At 38.0% G+C, this 19662-nt stretch overlaps 1 protein-coding gene across 1 annotated transcript in view; it reads right to left on the bottom strand.

Annotated features, from left to right (window-relative positions):
* Positions 1-421: 421 nt before the first annotated feature.
* STT3B (STT3 oligosaccharyltransferase complex catalytic subunit B) overlaps positions 422-19662 on the bottom strand; it is a 61177-nt gene continuing 41936 nt past the window's right edge. The window contains exons 6-16 of the mRNA XM_060248826.1: positions 17665-17763; positions 16437-16583; positions 16000-16048; positions 14357-14511; positions 12566-12777; positions 11926-12113; positions 11576-11747; positions 8028-8201; positions 7164-7277; positions 4864-5076; positions 422-1971 (exon numbers count right to left, since the gene is read on the bottom strand). Coding sequence (XP_060104809.1) covers positions 1891-1971; positions 4864-5076; positions 7164-7277; positions 8028-8201; positions 11576-11747; positions 11926-12113; positions 12566-12777; positions 14357-14511; positions 16000-16048; positions 16437-16583; positions 17665-17763 — 1604 coding nt within the window. The 3' untranslated portion in view covers positions 422-1890. The remainder of the gene's footprint in view (positions 1972-4863; positions 5077-7163; positions 7278-8027; positions 8202-11575; positions 11748-11925; positions 12114-12565; positions 12778-14356; positions 14512-15999; positions 16049-16436; positions 16584-17664; positions 17764-19662) is intronic.

The following is a 19662-nucleotide window of genomic DNA, read 5'->3' as shown; positions in this document are numbered from 1 at the left end:
CCTACCACAAGTCACGCTGGCATGAATTAAACATAGAAATATGAGATTAGCAGTGATTAAAGATGTACCTAAAACTCAAAGCGATCCAAAACAACCAATTAAACTTGTACTAAATTTAAAAATCCTCAATGGCAAATGAAGAATGTTTATCCAGCCTTGTTTTGGAAAAATGTAGCCCTTTTAATGAAGAAAGTGGTAAACTACTCAAAAAATAACTAAATATGGTAATATAGCAAAGGGAAATTATGTTTAAAGAAATATTTATAAGCAACTCCATATCAAAAATTAGCATAACCTAACAGACTCTTGCAAGATTAATATTTCTTGAGATTTTAGGAATGAATCCTTAGGGGTCCTTAGCACTCACCTTTTAGAAAACCCAAGATAAGTAAAACAAACAAAAAGAATAGAAGCCAATCACTTAACACAAAACTTGATTTAATTTTATTTTCCCTATAGTCAACAATGGGTCTGCATTGAGTTTTAAAGCAACAAAGTAAAATACTCAATGACAAAGGGTCAGAAATCCAGACTGTTATTTTGTGAAAATGTTGCCACTGCATTATTGATCTAATAACCTCTTTACTTAAAAATGAATTTACAAAGAAAAATTATACATCTGAGAAAAAAATCAGCAGTAACATTCTCACTGAGCAATAGATAATTTTGTTTGGAAGGTACATACTATTCTGCTTTATACCAATACATCTGGTATAAGCTGTCTCCTATATCAAAATTATATCCTGTGGCTGTCAAGGGAAACCCACCACTTTTTCTCTCTTTTAAAACTTTATTAAAATAACTAAACGTTCAAGTTCATGAAGTTTCCTATAGCTGGAAAGTGAACATGTTCAGTCTCCATTTGTATTTAGTGCACTTGATAAATTGTCTTTTTCATAAAGTATAAAAGACAAAAGCAAATTTTCAAGCAGAAGTTTCATAACTAAAGCACTAAATAAAAATATGAAGATAAGATAGTCATTTCCAGGAATCCAGCCCCAAGAAAAGGCCAGGTTAGGTTTGTAAACCCCTCTGCCTTTCTGATAGCCACAGCAAAGGAGTTTCGATACTTGTCAATTTTTTTTCCTTAATGGGCCAAATTGTTTTGACTTGTAAATGTGCAGCTAAACAAGTTCTGAAAACACCAGGTGCTGTGGTGCTCAGTAGCATTCATTACTGTCGTGTCAGATTTAAGATACAAATGTAGCCCTTGTATCTTTCTACTCTGCACAAAATCTGCCCCCTGTACATTCCAGGAACACACCTGCATAAGGGGCAGTGAGACCCCCCTCTTTTCAAAACACGATGCATCATCCAATTGTATCATCTGTCCCGTGATTAGTGAACACTGTAACTTGGCTTACAGTCCTGAACACAACATACAGCAATAGAAGAGTACATAGAAGGAAACTTTGTAAAATAAATACCTCAAAAAGGAGCTGTTCTAATAGCTGAATATAAAAATATTCACACTTCAGAAAGTGTCAAGACTGAGAATAGTCAATTCATACATTACCATTTCAGTTAAGGTATTGCTGTTCAGCTGAACTTAAAAAACTGACAAGTATGCATGTGCCAAGGACCAAATTAGAGGGCTCTTTGGTGCAATCAGTCCAAATTCTCAATAGATTGGAAGGATAATATGTACCAATAAAAAAATCTGCTGCTAGACCTGGATAGCAGCTCTGTCTTACTCCACAATACAAATCTAGAACAGCTGTTCTCAATAAGCCAAAAATTTTTTAAAGTCAGACATTGCCTGAAAGTTTTGTACAATAATCTGGACCAATGATGGTTCTGTACCCTCATGTTGCTGTGAAACATGACTTGAGCTAAAGGCAAAGACCGGTTATCTCAAGGACAACTGCTTCATATTAGCAATCAGTGTATTTAAACTGTCTTCCTGTTGGGTCTCTTGCCTTTCTTTAAAATTAGTTTATTCTTAATGTAGCCACGCTTCCTTTTGGCAGTCTAAAAAGAAAAACAGAATAGTGTATTAGTTAATTATAATGTTCTAGTGACTGCATTGCTTTTTTTGAATTTATCTTGAAGTCCTTTACATGTTAAATTTATGTCAGTGCAGGAAAAATGGCAAGCAACTGGTTACCCAGGCACCTCGAAACTAGCACCTAAGACTCAGAACTGTTTTTCAAACTCTGACAATATGGTGACTTATTGGGCATGCTGTACATTTGAAAACTAGTTTTAAAAAAACATAAAAACCCTTCGTTTTCTTCTACTGGGAATTTCCAACATGTTGGAAGTATTTTAGAATATCAAGGCAGGCTTTGTATCAGTATTACTGAAAACAAAAAGAATGATCTTGCATCTGCCTATTGAACAGTTGTGTGGTGCCACTACAATCCCAATATATCCCACTCAAAATCCACAAACATCATCAAACAGGGACATCTTTTAGAAGACTTGGGTGTAAAGTTTTCAAAGTAATTAGTCAAGTAGAGCACCTCCCCACTTAGATTTCATATTACATTAGCTAAAAACATTAAAGCACAATCTTTTTAGCACAGCGTTACTCTGCATGTTTTTGAAATAAAGGGATATATACAGCACCTGATCTTTCCTCCACAGCTGTAATCCTACAGAATTCTTACTCTGGCATCTTATTCCAAATTAAGGTGCTTACGTTTCAGTGTTAGACCTGCCTTATTAGTTGATCAATTAATCACTATGAACTTGTTTCTTGAAGTGCACAAAGCAGTCAAATCGTATAAAATTCATCCCAAAGATCTGCCCACTCCACAAAACAAAGTGATAATGGTATTCACATTCTGCAGCCTGGTGAATCAACTTATGCCTGGCATACAGTTATCTGGCACTAAATCATAAACCTATAATCATACAGGCTGCCATATGCAAGATATCATACTAAATGCAGTACATACATTTACCACAACTACTTAGAAAAGAAACTGCATCCTTATTGCAGCTTCACTGTATTTTCTTGAAATGAAGGGAATCTTACAACAGACTTTCTGAAAGTGAATGCTGACACAAAACCAGCTCACAGTCATATAATTCCTGTTAAGGCACATACACTGTCTCATCCACAGATTTGTTTCTCTAAAACAAAGACTGTAGGTTTTTTTATTTCAATGACTTAAAAAGCAGGGGCTGAAACCTGCGCTTCAATACCCAGCATATGCAAATTAAACTTGCCAATATATCATCAGGAAAGATGGTACAATAATTTAAACACACATGAATGCTGCGCTTTAAAATAGTAGTTGAAATGTGTATTATATCTCTTGTAAACATTTACATGATCCACTAACCACACCAAATTAAAATCATAGTTGGTTGGATACTGCAGACAAACAGTGGTCACATTCCCTCAATAATTAGTTGCAGATTATGAGTTTGCATGCAAGTTAGTACTGTGCACTTAATACAACAAACTTTCTGCCTTACCATAGTAAGATTTTAACACAGCAAGTGATAGCTTTTGTGTGAAAAAGGTTTTTTTCTGTAAAGAGTATGAAAATATCCATTTCTTACCTCCCCATTCAAAGCAGCAGCATGAACATTTCCAAGCAGACGCTTCTGTACACCCAAATGAGATGCACATGAAAGAAGCCAGAAAGCAAGATAGAAACACCAGATAGGGAGAACCCAAGGACAGGAGTGGGGAGTGTACATAGCAGGCACCATTTGTGCATGTGAGCAACAGAGAAGCCAAATCATGAGGAAAACAAAGGATTTTTTTTTCAAGGAATGGCTAAATGGGGATATATATCAGGTCATGCAAATTTTAATCCAGGGCCAATTTATATGATACAAAGTACTCATGGCAGTGTGCATGCAGAAGAGGCTTCAGCATTCCCCTGTGCTATTTTCATAAACAGAAATTGTCCTGAGAAGCTGCTATTTGCTGTTTTGGGAAACCCAGGTGTAATAGTGGCTAGATGTAAGTTTCCCAATGAAGGAAGGAGCAGCTCCCTAAGTTAGTTTTGATTTGGGAAAACATCATGGGGGGAAGACTGATGCCCCTTCCACCATTTGTATCATGGTCACAATTGGAACATGGTCCTTGCAAGCCATGGGATTCCTGGTGTACATGTAACATAAAGTCATAAAAAATTTTTGTAGCCACCACAAGGACTTTTTACTGTGTGAATCAGCACACAGTTTCAGTGCCAACTTGCCAATCAATCTTGTGCATTCTCTACACAAGCCGTACTAAAATTTATGCAACTGTGATCCTAACGTGGCATTATTAAAACTGTAACCACTCTAAAACACTGTTGATTTAATAAGCTTCTAAAAAACTTGTTATTGATTTTATAAGAAATCATGCAAAATCAGGAGTTTATGCTTTAAAAAATTATTTTTCATGCCTAAGGCCTTAACTGAGTAATTGATTAGAACAGCACACAAAATAGTGTGTATAATGAGTAGTGTGTTTTAAGTGAGATGATTTTAAAGAGTAAGAAGCCAGACACTCATGCTGTGAACAAAAACTTCAAATTTAATTATTTTACAAAAAAGGCATTCTGAAATTTCGAGGCATCACTTTTCAGAAAGACATTTTCACATTTTACTGAGCGAGCTGCCGTAGTTACTGAAACACTACTAATGAATTTTAGATAGTATACTTTGTTACATGGAACTGGGATTTTGAAAAGACTTTATAACAGCCTTTGTCAGCCTGCTAATTTAGCAACAATAAAATTTAGTTGTTCTCACATGCTCGATTAATCAGTGTTAGTTAACCACTGTCACCATCAGGCAGGTCTGATCTTCAACACAAATTGTCTCTGTATTTTCTAGTGGACAGAACTAATACAGCTGGTAAATTTATGTAACACTGTAAACCTCCGTTGAGGTACTTCACTGGGAACCCACCTTTTTTGACAAATACTTCTGTTTTGGTAAAATGTTGGTTAGTCTAGGCTTATGGTCCAGTGTCTCTCTGTTGTCTAGGTGTTTTACTTTATATATTCTAACAAGCCAGTGCTCTGATGTAAACGCTTCTTCCAAATGTTTAAACTTAATGTCCTTGTTGCCAATCTCAGCATTCCGCGTTCGGTCAAAACCTGGGGGTGTCCGAAAATCCAGCTACAAAATTAATACCAAGAATTAGCTCACAGGCATGAGCAATGCTATGACCACAACTAGTCATATACATTATTGTTTTGAAAATGACCCGTATTTGAAATACAGTTTCAAAAACTACATTACAAGAGCCTACATTTAATATTTTGCAATAGGACCATCATCATGGGAGGCGAATTTAAACAATACATTAGAGCATTATATTTAATGTTATTTTTTAAATATTAGAGCATTTATAGACCACCTCTCCAATAGTAGCGTGCAAGGTGGAGTATAGTTACTAAAATATAAACAAATACAAAATTTGCTCAAAATAAGTAAAGCATCAACAAGAGCAGACAAAAACAAGTTAAGAATGATAAAACAGAATAGCAAATAAAATCAAGTTGAAGTGTCAAAATTATCATACTCTTATCCTACCAACATATTCTGCTTATAATAATTCTCATTTCTCCTTAACTACTAAGTTGATGAAAAACGGAATGAGCACAAAAGGGTAACACGGAGCTAGTTTGGCATGGGAGTAACGAGAGCACCAGGGAGCAATCTCATCAATGGCTTACTTATTTGAATTTCTAGCCTGTCATTCCCTGTACAGCAAGGCTCAGGGTGGGTTACAACAATTAAATATATACAATAAATTAAAACAAAATAAAGTATTATTCAAAACCTATACAGTATCAAATAATACACAAGACAGCAGTCAGGGACAGTTAGGAAGTACACTCAGAGAACTTTCAGTATGCATGCCCATAGATGGAATCAGATATTAGGCATGTGACAAGAGAAAAACAAACAGCGCTGCACAGATGGCACAGAAGTGGGGCAGAGGAGGCTGATGGAGTTGGATCTCTATAGCCTCAACCATAGGCCTGGTGGAAAATCTTCATTTTACAGGCCATGTGGAATTGCAGCAAATCCTGCAGGGCCCTGATCTCACTTGCCAGGGCAGAACTGAAAAGACTCTGGTCAAGGCTAAATGGATCTCCTTTGGACTGGGGATCACCAGCAGAGATGGGTATGTTGAGGAGGATGCTTAAAATGTGTGTAGCTGAGCATCCAAACAACTGGGGTGTGACTTTTCAATGTTTATTATTGCATGCAGAGAAGTGCTACAACAGCATTAGGTTCAAGTTCAAGGATAAAAGTAACTCATTCCAGCTCAAACTGCAATAATCTTCTATATGGTATCATCACCACCATCATATAGGGGATGATTAACGATTATATGGAAAAGAGGTATGAGGGGGTCAATCAAACCAACCTATGAGACACATGGAAATTAAAACCTCTTTTGGCTGAATTAAAGCAGCACATTAACCACAAAATCACTGCTTGGTGACTGGATGTCTTGCACAGGCACAACAGCCAATCAAGAGCAAGGGCTCTGAATCAGCCAGTAAGAGCTGTACTAGTGAAAAATCAGCCAAATGAAGTTGTACTAGTGAAAGCTGAAGATCTGATGGGAAAATTGAAGACAGAGTCAGGTGGTTAGAGTTGAGAATTAGGGTTTGGAAGGTTGAGAGTGAAAGCTTAATCTAGCAGGGTATGGATTAAAAATCTGAAAGGATATCAGATCTTTGGTTAAATTTCCCTGCCTGAGGTGACAGTAGGCTAACAGGGTTTTGCTGGCCCCGGTTTGTAATTTAGTTGCAGCAGAGTGTTAATGTGCTACAAACCTACCAGAGTGTTTTCCTGAGGTGCTATATAAATCCTAACATCCCACAATTTCTGGTTCAGTGTTAATAGTTGCTTCAGCTGTACTATTTTTTCATTGAAATAAACTTTGTTCTCATGCCTGTCAGTTATCTCATTCCTTCAGTACCAATCCTAGCTTGGGTGGTTTACCCTATCCTCTCAACCCAGTTTTCTCTCTTTTAATTTCTGATACAGTTGGTTAAGCGGGAAACTATATTGTGATGGAAAAGAAAATTTCCACGGGGTGGTGGCTAGCCCCCAGAAAATTTAACACAGAGAATGATCTGCACTGTTAGTACATGGATACATATAAAAAGGGAAAGAGGCCAGTTATTCATACAACATCTAAATACACAGACTTTAAACTTGTAAAAGGAACAAATCTCACCAACCTGCATTTCTCCAAATCTGTAATATGACATTTTATACATCAGACAGTTTAACAAGGTTGGAGAACCTGCTTTGTCAACCCGAAATTCTCCCTGAGGAGTAAAGTAGTCACTTTCCTTAAAGTAAAAAAACACAAAACCAAATTAGTTTTATCTATCAGGCCCTCAAATGACCCCCTGCTAGTTATCTACAAATCTGCCAGATAGAGTGTAGCAAAATGAGACTATAACAGAGAAGTCACCTGTACGTACTTAGGGATACCAAATTCTTTAAGGACACAGTAGCAATATTACTTCTTTAAGAGCTTCTATAAAAGATCATAGAGATTCAAATGCATTGTTCAATTTTGTGTTAATCAGGTGCATGTCTAACCATCACTGTTGGATTTTTTTTTAGATTTCTTGCCTTTACTGGCTACAACTAAGGGTTATTATTTGTTCCAATTTCATCTTCAAATTTACTTTATTACACATATTATGCTGAGTCAATGTATTTGCCAGTGGCCCTTAGTTACTGATTCTCAAACAGCAAAGACATCCATAATTGAATATTAAGATAACATCATATATATAATGCTGAACACAGTTCTACCTGTGAGGATTTAAAAAAATTGCAAAGGAGGGTGCCCAAGATCAGGAAAGCTGTCGGTTTATAGAAAAATCAAAGTGCTTGTGTGGGATGGGGCACTGCAAAACTGTTGAAGCAGTTACTATGCTTGGGAAGACATTACTACTTTAAAAACTTGGGATAATTTGTCATTAGGTATGGCACAATTAGAGACAAGGTTTCATCAGATGGTACCCAAATAACAGATGTGTTGCATCTGCCCAAGGATGGGTTTTTGTTTTTTAAATAGTTCTACTTACTCTGATGTCTTTAGGATGTTCACCTTCAGCTATTCTCACCATCCACAAGAACTTGTTGATATCATCACCAGAGTAGCCAATTACACCTCCAAAAATTATTAATACATAATCCACATCCAGACTTCTCATGATCTCATAAGCTGCTGTCTCATTTGAAGACATAGCTTTTCCTACCTGCAATAAAGTTTATTTAAACTTAAACACATATTTTTTGTCAACAACCTAAAAAGGTACATTTTCACTAATTTTCTGTTTCACTTTTAAATCATAATCCTACCATATGCAACCTATCCTATTGTAATGGGTCATTTATTTCATGCTAAATAAGTATAAGTGTATAATCTAGACATTTGGGGCCTAGTTGAAATTGTTGTTCCTGGTTCTATGAAATGTGAAATAATCACATTCAGAATGTGGTAAAACAGAAACTAATGAGGAGCCTCCATATATTGTGTGTGTTCTAGCATTTGGTGTCTGCATGTTTTCTTTTAATGGTGGCTATCAGGAAAGATCATGAAGATTAGCAACTGGCAGCCCCAGCCCCTAACTCAGTTGACATCTTAAAGAGTGAGGGGGAACAGTGGCTATGATCACTAGCAGCAGGAACCTTGCAGGCCACATTCTAACCCTTATTTTATACCAGGTCACCCTCCAGTCAAATTAGTTGTTAATCAGGACTTTTCTACCTGCCATCCCTGATCTGAGTTCTTGGCAAATCTACAACTGAAAACTCCGAGCACCTTTGTAATATAAAATACCCTCGAACTTAAATTACTGCATATAATTACTCTGAAATAACTTTACATAATAATTTTATATTAAATAGTTTTTGGTTAACTTCAAAGTTTAGACCTAAGCTTGCATGAAATAATATTTTCTTGCATATAATGCTTCAGATCTAGGATAGAAATTAAAGGCTTCTTGTCCCGGAAATCTCTCTGCATGCAACATATACTAATCAACCCTGGTTTGGTCTGGGAAACGTTCCAGGAGTGTTTGATGATTGGATAAAAGTAGGTATTTCACACCCAACAGATCTATTATATAATGGATCAATAAGAGATAAGAGGGTTTTTTTGAAGACCTTATGGGTATATCAGTTCTTTGGTTTAGATACTTACAACTTAAACATTTGATTGAACATCTCTCAAAAATTGGTGTTCTGTCCAGATCATGATCCACTTTTGAACAACTATTAGCTCTGCCTTCCTCCTGAATAAAAGGTCTTCTCTCTAAATTATATAAAATCTTAATTATGTCAGACTGTGGGCAGCCTCTTGGCTTTCAATTAGCTTGGAATGAAGACCTCCTTAAAGACAGGGTCCCTCCTACTTCATGGCTGAAAATCTGGGGCTCTTATGTCAATTCCACCTCTATCTTTAATGTTCAACTTCAGTTCTTTAAAACTATGTCAAGATGGTACCTTCCCCCAGATGGCTACATCAAATAAACCAGCATATTAGTCCACTTTGTTGGAAAAATTGTGGGTCTCTGGGAACATTTCTGCATTGCTAGTGAGAGTGTCCAGTTATTTTTCAGTTCTGGAATGATATCACTCAACAAATCTCCAAAATCACTTCACAGTCATTTCCAATGACACCGGAATTAATGCTCCTAAATTTGTGGGATGATTCTTCTCATACAGTTTCGCACAAAGAGTAGCAACTGGCAGCCCCACCCCCCAACTCAGTTGAACAGAGAAATAATAACTAAATACGAGCCAACCAAATAATACACCCAGACATGCACCTCTCAGACCTTAAACAATTAAAAATGAAGCCAAGAATGATAAAATTATATCATTCAATAGCATTGCAAAAATAGTCCACAGAAATGCTGCAATAGTCCACAGAAATAGCATGAACAGAGAAACAACTTAATACAAGCCAACCAAATAATATCCCAGACATGCGCCTCTCAGACCTTAAACAACTACATCGAAACGAACTCAGTCTAAATGCCAGCCTTATTCAAGGTGCTTTCAAGCTATGCCTTCCTTTAGTTTTGTAAAAGATAAAATCTATTTAACACTGAGCACTGCGATTAAATTCCTCTTCTGAACTAGAATACAGAAGATGCTGAAATCAATTGCCATCACATGGACCATTTTCACACATCACTATCTCCCTAAAATGAGAAGACAAAAACAGGAAACATAGGACCCTAAGCATTAATTGAGGGAAATAAAGGGAAGTTAATTTTAACACCCTCTGCAAGTTTTGAATATCAGCCATTGTTTGTTTCAGCGTTTAGAGATCAAAACTGTGAATTGCTTTCTAGTTAAAACTCATCACATCAAAACCATGAAACATATTTCTCATTCCTCACATTAGAATTAAGGTATGAAATATCTACACAATGGAATAGACATTTCCAATATATATTAAAATATTAAGTTATAAATATGTATAAATAATAATAATAATAATACATTTTATTTATATCCCGCCCTCCCCGCCAAAGCAGGCTCAGGGCGGCTCACAACATATAAGTTTCAGTTTACAATAAAACATCAGTACAACTTGATAAATAATTCATTAAATAAAAACCAGCATATTTAAAACCATCATTTACAATTTAAAATTAACATTTTTGGTGATACATCTCAGATGTTTTCCTCAGTGAGTTTGGTGGCTGGATATATCTACAGCAGGTCTATCTTAGGTCTATATTTAAGGAAAGGCCATTTTAAAAAGAGTGGTCTTGCAGGCCCTACAGAATTGATCAAGACACCGCAGGGCCCACGCTTCATTTGGAAGTTGATTCCACCAGTGTGGAGCTACGATCAAAAAGGCCCGTTCTCGTGTGCTCTTCAATTTGGCCTCTTTCGGCCTAGGGATTGTCAACCAGTTCTTTCCCCCTGACCTCAGTACTCTCTGGGGCTCATATGGGGAGAGACGGTCCCTAAGGTAGGCAGGCCCTCGACCATATAGGGCTTTAAAGGTAATGACCAGCACTTTGTAACAAACCCGGTATACAACTGGCAGCCAGTGCAGCTCGCGCAGCCCCGGCTGTATGTGCTCCCACTTCGGGAGCCCTAATAGCAGCCTAGCCACCGCATTCTGCACCAGCTGCAGCTTCTGGGTTCAGCACAAAGGCAGCCCCATGTACAGGGCATTACAATAATCCAGTCTCGAGGTGACCATTGCATGGATCACTGTTGCTAAGTCATGACGCTCCAGGAAGGGGGCCAACTGCCTTGCCCGTCTGAGATGGAAAAATGCAGATTTGGCAGTGGCCGCTATCTGGGCCTCCATTGACAATGAAGGCTCCAGTAGAACCCCCAAGCTTTTGACCATGTGTGCTGCTTTCAGTGACACACCGTCAAAAACTGGGAGGGGAATTTCTCTTCCTAGAGCGCCATGACCCAAGCAAAGGACCTCCATCTTCGTTGGATCCAGCTTCAACCTACTCAGCCTGAGCCAACCTGCCATGTCTTGCAATGCTAGGTCCAGATTTTTTGGGACGCAGCCAGGCCGACCGTCCATTAGTAGATAGAGCCAAGTACCACATTAAATGTCTCAGTACATAGAATTACTATTACATACCAAAGCTATGTGGCTGTTATTCCAAGTATTATTGTCAACTAGAGTAGTCCGATTTGCCATTCCTGCTATTTGATAGCCATAATCCCACCAAGACATCACTCTTGCATGTTCGTCTGTGTTTTGCCTTAGCCAATAGTATGCTTCTCTGAAGTCATCCAAAATGTTCCGAGTGCTGAAATGCAAGAAGTAGTTCACAGTTAGTGTAAATATAATTTAACTATTAAATATCAGAATTGCCTTGATTTTATGTCAAATGATGCCCCTGAGGATATTTTTGCATTCTTAGACATTTTCACATAGGCAAAAACTCAATCACTGATAATAAAAGCATATAAAATGGTGAGACTTACCCATCATGATTGTAAGAGGCCAGAACAACACTAGGACTGGAGTAGGCATTGCTAGTGACCCAAGTGCAGTGGACAGCAAACATCATCAACAACATTAACATCAACATCGTAACAATGCTCTTGATATTCGGGCCAAGTCCTTCTTCAGTTTTTTCCTGTTCAGATATGTGTTTCCTCACTTTACCTGCCTGAAAAAAGAAGAATTGAAGTTTTTGGTCCTCTTAATTGAAGAATTTTTCAAAGTTCACAAATCTTTCTTGTCGCCACCACCACCTTCTGTTCTTTCACAGCCTTATCTCACTGTTTTCCCATGCTATGTGCTACATCATTAGAAACCGTATTGAGGGTGGGAGAAGCTGTCTGCAACTCCACACAATGAAAGTATTCTTCCCAAGAAGAGTCTATGCAGAACCTGGGTCTACTGATGTAATGTCTGCATGAATGCAACCATGGATTTTGTGAGAGGGTTTTGGTGTTATTGTTTTTTTGGACAAGCACTATGATTCAAGATGTGCTACAGCTGTAAGGAAAGAATGTTTTTAAAAAGCTTGCTAGGTTATTAGTAAAATTATAATCCTCTACTTCTTTAGATATTTATTTAATTGCCAAGACAGAAACCATCGTGACCCCCATCACTTACCTTATCGTAGAGATTTCCTGGGTTTCTTTTATCATCTTCATCACTGCTATCTTCTACAGGTGGATTCTCTCTCTTCATGTCATCACCCAAATAATGCTCAAAAACATTAGAGAAAGCAATTGCCGACAGCATACAGACCACTGGAGTCAAAGTTAGCATCAGACGAACCATCACTCCAGCAAAGTAAACAGCACTGATTGCATACAGAGCCACTACAGAGACACAAAACCACTTGATTTTACTATTCGATATTTAAAAGGAACTAATATTATTACAGTTAAGATATTGGTTTCAGAAATAAAGGCAACACACACTCTTAAAGGAACTTGCCAAGTTTTACTTCTTAAAAGTCTCCTGTTTCATACAGACATGCACCTATGTGTGAACTCCATTACAACTTTCAATAAAAGGGTTTTTTAACCATATTTAGTAATAAGAACTAAGGTTATATTAGTTTTATCTTACTAAGACATCTCACCTCTCAGCATACCAATTTAACAAGCAGCAGGTAGAAGATATGAGGAATAAAAGGAAATGGCTTTTAAATGACACAACTAAATTACTCCAGTGAGGTTGCTGTGAACTCCTGGGCTCATCTGCACTAGTGCTAAAGTGGAAAAGAGCTAAACTTGAGTGCTCACAAGTGCTGTTCTGAAAAGGCAATTTTTCAGACTGGATTGAATAAAATGATTCCTTTCAATTGGATTAAGCATCAGATTTAAAATTACTTCAGGAAGAAAAACCCTGAGCAAACTGGAGACAGGTATTATGACAGTAACAATGAACTACAGAAATCCTCAAATATTATACTGTGATACTAATTTTGATGGAAGAACAGCTTTTTCCATTAGGAAGTTTTACCTCTGGAAATGCTATATTTGAGTTTAATCACTAGCTGATTCATTGATTTGCATACAAAATTATCTAAAGTGGGAAAAATATTCGGCTAGATGATTATGCTGGTAATACAGAATCCTGGTGAAAAGGAGCTATTTATTTGTTAGTGGAAGACGAGCAGGTAACCCACAAGGTATTGTGGAAGGAAGAAAAACCCTCTTGCTTAACTTTGCCATTTCATCTGAGCAGAGGCATAGAAGAACTTGCTAGACGCCATGCTGTGGGCAAAGAGAGGCAGACAAGGCAAGAGGTCTGCTATTCAGCACTGTGATAGAGATTTGATGCTTTTCATATCCAAGGAGAACCAATTGGCTGTTTTATTTTCCCTGTGCAAGAAGAGCCCAAAGGAAGGGCTAGAGAACATTCAGTTCTTCCTCACCTGCTTAAACTAAAGGGGCTTGCTTTCCTTCAACTTAAAGACCACCAAGCAGAGTCTGTGCTTGCCCCTGTGCTCAATTCTCATGCTGCCAGGTTTCTGAAGTTCTACTTCCACTCTCCCTTTTGGGACCCTCCCTTTTCTAAGTTTAATTTAAATGTCCATATTTTTCTGCATGCCTAGGGTCCTCCTGAATATGCAAAAGCCTCCTCCCATGTGGATGTGGCCAGCCCTACTGTACTGCTGGGGGGGAGGGCTATCTAGGCTGCTATTTGAGGGAATAACATTTAATGTAAACATTCAGTGTAAGGCTATCAATAAATCTGAATCATTAAGAAAATATTTTTACCCAAATAAGAAATGTAAGGTTGAATTAAAACATTCCCTTCTGCCAAGGGAGGAGCCTCCCCACATATCAGAAAGTAATTTTTGGATCCAACCTCTTATAAACTAACATACAACTATGTCAATTTCAGGCTACCAGTTCAATTTTGAAAAGTTAAGTTGCTTCCCCTTACCAAAGACTCTTTCATCATTGATGTTTTTGATACAGAACCACAGCCCTGCTGGGAAAGTACACACGAGAATATGTAGATCAAAAAAGAAGGAAACCCATGTTGTAGGCTGATGCTCAGACACAGAAGCAATGATCGGGATGTGAATTTTCGCATACCTTGTTTAAAAAAAATTCAGTTCAAATTAATTTGAAGTGATGAAACTAATGAAGAGAATAAGTACAAAGGAGCATGGCAGAAAAAATTTGGGCTACCTATGATGTCATCATCTTGACTATTCAGCAAAAATCCAACACACTCTTAACAGCTTTTGTCTTTCATAATGCATAAGGTAAAAGTTTCTCAAGCTTGATTTGGTTTTAACAAATATCAAAATGAGCATTTTCAAGCTACCAAAATGTGCTTCTCATTACAAAGTTTCATTTTGTGTCCTTGCTACAGAGCGACAAAAAATGTCTACATGAAATGAACATGCTAACATACAATTCTCCATTTTAATAGAACAGGATTCCAACTAGGGCAATTTTCAAGTGCACATCGTATGCATTAGACCATATTAGTTTGTGCCATATACACAGACCAAACCATACAACTGGGTCAAAACTATCCAACTTGGTGCCCTTAAGACTTTGCTGTGTAATTAAATTTCTCCAGTCTAGGGGCTAACAGTTGGTTTTGACTTGGCTGATACTGTGACGTAAGGATAAAAAAACACATGAGATACAGGAAATCCAATCTGAATTCCCTGATTTTAAACGCTTTAATGCAGTGCATGTGGATGAGAGATTTTGGGCTCTGGCAAAAGGGAAGCCCCCCACCCCACCCAAACAACAACATATATTTGTCTCAGGGTTTAACAGATTTTGAAAGTGGAACAAAAAACACCCCAAACCACCAGAATATATTTGGTGTGTATAACTTAAACACCTAAGGAGTGCAAAAGTTTCTCATGCTGTTCTGATCTTACCATCCCTCATCCTAAAGCTGCTATTAGCATTGCATCTGAAGAAGGGTTCCCCCCCACTCCACTGAAGCTAACAGCAACTTCAAGAGAGGTGGTGGGCTACTTAAAACAGGAAACCAGTGTGAGGAGAAGGCTTTGTGCAACAGGCTTAAGCCCTTTCCTAGTTCCACTGTTCCAATCAAAATAAGATTCCCCCCCCCCACACACATGGCTGCTTTGAAAACAACAAACAATACAAAAAAGGTTCATAGATCTCACATGTTATACTTGTTTTTTCCATGAAAGAAGCTTTTCTATATGACAAATATGCATTGAAATGCTGGCACTTTCCAATTTGCTTCTGTTCCACATCATTTTTATATAGTTTTCATTTCATCTGTTTATTTTCATAACTCTTAATGAATGAGTGGAAGTTTTAGTAGCACTATTTATATCGAAAAGGACAATTGCTGTTGTGGCAATTTTTGAACTATAAGGCCTTCAAAAAGAAAATGACCAGAATTCATATACCTGCTGCATCTGTGAATAGTTTCAAACAGGTCCATCACACTGACCAGAACTGACTCTTGAAACCTCTAATAGGAAAATCAGTGGCTCCCAAGATCAGAAGAGATTTTATAAACATGAAAGGAACCACAGAACAGCATCTGAACCCAATTTTTAAAATATTACTACTACTTACCCAGTATCCCACAGTGAATAGAATCTCCCACTCCATGGTGCAATATAGCCTGAAATTTTTTAAAAAATGCACTATTCAAGACAGTCAGTGAGTATTATCAAAGATTTCTGTAGAAGTATGTATCAGTAGCTATTATATATGTATGAACAAAGGACAAAAGATCCTTCAGAAGGACAGAAAATATGGAATACATTACTGGTTCTTTTTAAGGATCATGAACCATAAAGGCGATACATTAAACTTCTAATCAACCTTCTAATTCAGCTTTTGTGAAAGTCAATAAAAGTGGTTACTGTAATCTAGTGGCTTAAAGTTATTTTATGTAGCACCCAGTGTCCTGAAAAATTGTACTGCTTGGACATCTCATATCTTGTGAACTAGAGAACCTATCTGAAGAACCATCTGGCAGTGAAAAGTGTTAATTTGATGTTATTTACCTGTATATGTTAAATAGATGACACTCAGGAATACAACCCCAGCAGCTAGCGACACACCCAAGAAGAACAAGGTCTGAAATTCTTGCTTCGTTAGCCTGTCTCTCATATACTGCAAGAAGGCATATGCCTGCAGCAGCGCAAACACACCTGGTTAAAAAAAATAATGAAGACTCTGGCTGAAGTAGTCACACAACTTTGCAATGCTTGTTCAAAGTATGCAAATCTTAGAATCTGATATAATCCTGTTCACATTATAGACCGTAGAAAGCTATTCTTTTTGAAGTTACAATCTGCATACTGCTGAGGCATGTAATTTTCTTATTTTATATTAACACCCCCCCCAAAAAAAAATTCTTGTAGAACCCACTTAGACAAACAAGAGTAACTTCTGACATTCATTATGGCAACTATCCCATGTTGTTCACATAGGCTTCCTTAGGCATAAGGAATGGTACTTGAACTCTAGGGAGAAGAGATCTCATGGTCCTTACTTCTTGTAAGTAAGCTCCTTTTTGTTTTAGGTGGCTTTAAGAAACCATAATTTGTGCCCATACACACATCTCAAATCTCTCCACCCTGTCTCTCTGTGGCTTTGCAGATCAGTCTAGCATAAGATTCCCAAGCACTTTTCTGACTGCTGTGTTTATGTCCTCATAAACCTGATTCAGAGAAACCCCCAGGCTAGCCTGATCTTGTTAATTTTCCAAAGCTAAGCAGGGTCGGCCTTGGCTGGTATTTGGAAAGGTGACCAAGGAATACCAGGGACATGACACAGAGGAAGACAATGGCAAACAACCTCTGAAATGTCTCTTGCCTTAAAAACAAGTCTAGCTCGCTTCCTAGTGGTGTATAACACTAAAAAAGCTAGAGCTTCTGGCTACCAGACAATCTCCTGGCTGTACTACACACACACCATACCACAATAACAATAACAGAGACCCCCAAATTATATGAATCACTTGTACGGCACCCTGTAGAAACAGAGCAGGTGGTGTGGTTTATGAGTCCAGTGATGGCAAGGACAGGTAGAGGTTTTATTAAGCGTCCCCTCCCCCTTGTCCTCATAATTCATATACTAATAAAGAACCCCTTACACTACAGATCAGAATGAGTCACTTTATCATCAACATCCCCCCCCCCCCCGGAAAAAAAGTTATGGCATTTTAAGTTTGTGCTGCAGAGTCCAAACACAGTGAGTACGTACAATAATGGAAACTGTTATTCCTACCTGCAGCTGCCATGTGCTCACTTGTTCTAATTGGCTGAAATCCAACAAAAGGAATCTGCATGGATAATATCAAGCCCACAATATAGAAAGTGCTATATGCTGCAAGTGAAAAAGACAGTAAAACAGGTGATTACTTTGTTTGAATGATTTTTTTAAAAACTACACATTGAAAAAAGCACTTGGCTTTCTAAATTGAAGAGAGAAAAGTTATAGTTTCAAAAATGAAGAGTCATATATTCTACAAAAAAGGTTTCCATAGTTTCACAGCATTCAATGTTTCAGATGTCCCACCTGGAATTAGCATAGTTGCTAAGAACATAAGAGAAGCCATGTTGGATCAGGCCAATGGCCCATCCAGTCCAACACTCTGTGTCACACAGTGGCCCCCAAAATTATAAATATATACATATATATACACACTGTGGCTCATAGCCACTGATGGACCTCTGCTCCATATTTTTATCTAACCCATTCTTGAAGCTGGCTATGCTTGTAGCCGCCACCACCTCCTGTGGCAGTGAATTCCACATGTTAATCACCCTTTGGGTGAAGAAGTACTTCCTTTTATCCATTTTAGCCTGACTGCTCAGCAATTTCATCGAATGCCCACGAGTTCTTGTGAGAAAGGGAGAAAAGGACTTCTTTACTTTCTCCATCCCATGCATAATCTTGTAAACCTCTATCATGTCACCCCGCAGTCGATGTTTCTCCAAGCTAAAGAGCCCCAAGCGTTTTAACCTTTCTTCATAGGGAAAGTGTTCCAAACCTTTAATCATTCTAGTTGCCCTTTTCTGGACTTTTTTCAATGCTATCCTTTTTGAGGTGCGGTAACCAGAATTGCACACAGTATTCCAAATGAGACCGCACCATCGATTTATACAAGGGCATTATGATGTTGGCTGATTTGTTTTCAATTCCCTTCCTAATAATTCCCAGCATGGTGTTGGCCTTTTTTATTGCAATCGCACACTGTCTTGGCATTTTCAGTGAGTTATCTACCACGACCCCAAGATCTCTCTCTTGGTCAGTCTCTGCCAGTTCACACCCCATCAACTTGTATTTGTAGCTGGGATTCTTGGCCCCAATGTGCATTACTTTGCACTTGGCCACATTGAACCTCATCTGCCATGTTGACGCCCACTCACCCAGCCTCAACAGATCCCTTTGGAGTGCCTCACAATCCTCTCTGGTTCTCACCACCCTGCTAAGAGCATTGTTATATGCAACTGGTGAATATTATTGATGTAAAATTCTTCAAAGGTCTACTTTTTTTTGTGGTGCTCAGGGAAGTGTGGGGGAAAAATGGGACAAATATTCCTAAGACAGTCTCCAGATACACAGGCAAAACAAGTAGATTGTTTTATCATATCTTACTCCATGCAATGGAGTAGCAGGGAAAACTGCAGCCTGAACCTGTCCTTGTAATGGCCAGTTTACAAACATGTTGGACAAGTATTATGGGAGGTGCAGAAGCACACAGACAGTACTAGTCCCCAAAGTAATGTCCAATATTTTGGATACCCACATCCTATTTCTCACCAGAGCAATCAGTTAGAACCAAATTTATCTTAGCTCTCTTGGTCCTCAATGAACTCAGATGATTTCTTCCCATTCCCCATCTGGACAGGTGTGTGTGTGTCACTTAAAACTGACTGAAAATATAATCACAGCAAATAGATTTCTGACACTGTCTCTCCAACTATTAATGCATTAATTCAGATTTCAGCTGTAAATATACTGGATAATGCCTCTAAGCCAGGAATACAGTATAATGCTAGCACATACAAGTATGGACTATATTTAATAAAGCTCCATTTAATATAATCAAGATTAAACATAACGAGTACCTGTCTCCCTCCTTCCTCCTATACAGGGACATCTCAATATATTTATCTCAGCCACTAGATATGTGCTGGGAAGAGCAGAGGTGTGTAATGCAAGTAAAGCAAATTTAAACAACAGTATATAAGATCTCTGTGTTCATCTAACCAGGACATT

Source organism: Heteronotia binoei, chromosome 10 (assembly GCF_032191835.1).
Source record: "Heteronotia binoei isolate CCM8104 ecotype False Entrance Well chromosome 10, APGP_CSIRO_Hbin_v1, whole genome shotgun sequence".
In the NCBI taxonomy this organism is placed as follows: Eukaryota; Metazoa; Chordata; class Lepidosauria; order Squamata; family Gekkonidae; genus Heteronotia; species Heteronotia binoei.
This window is presented reverse-complemented; position numbering and strand designations above follow the sequence as displayed.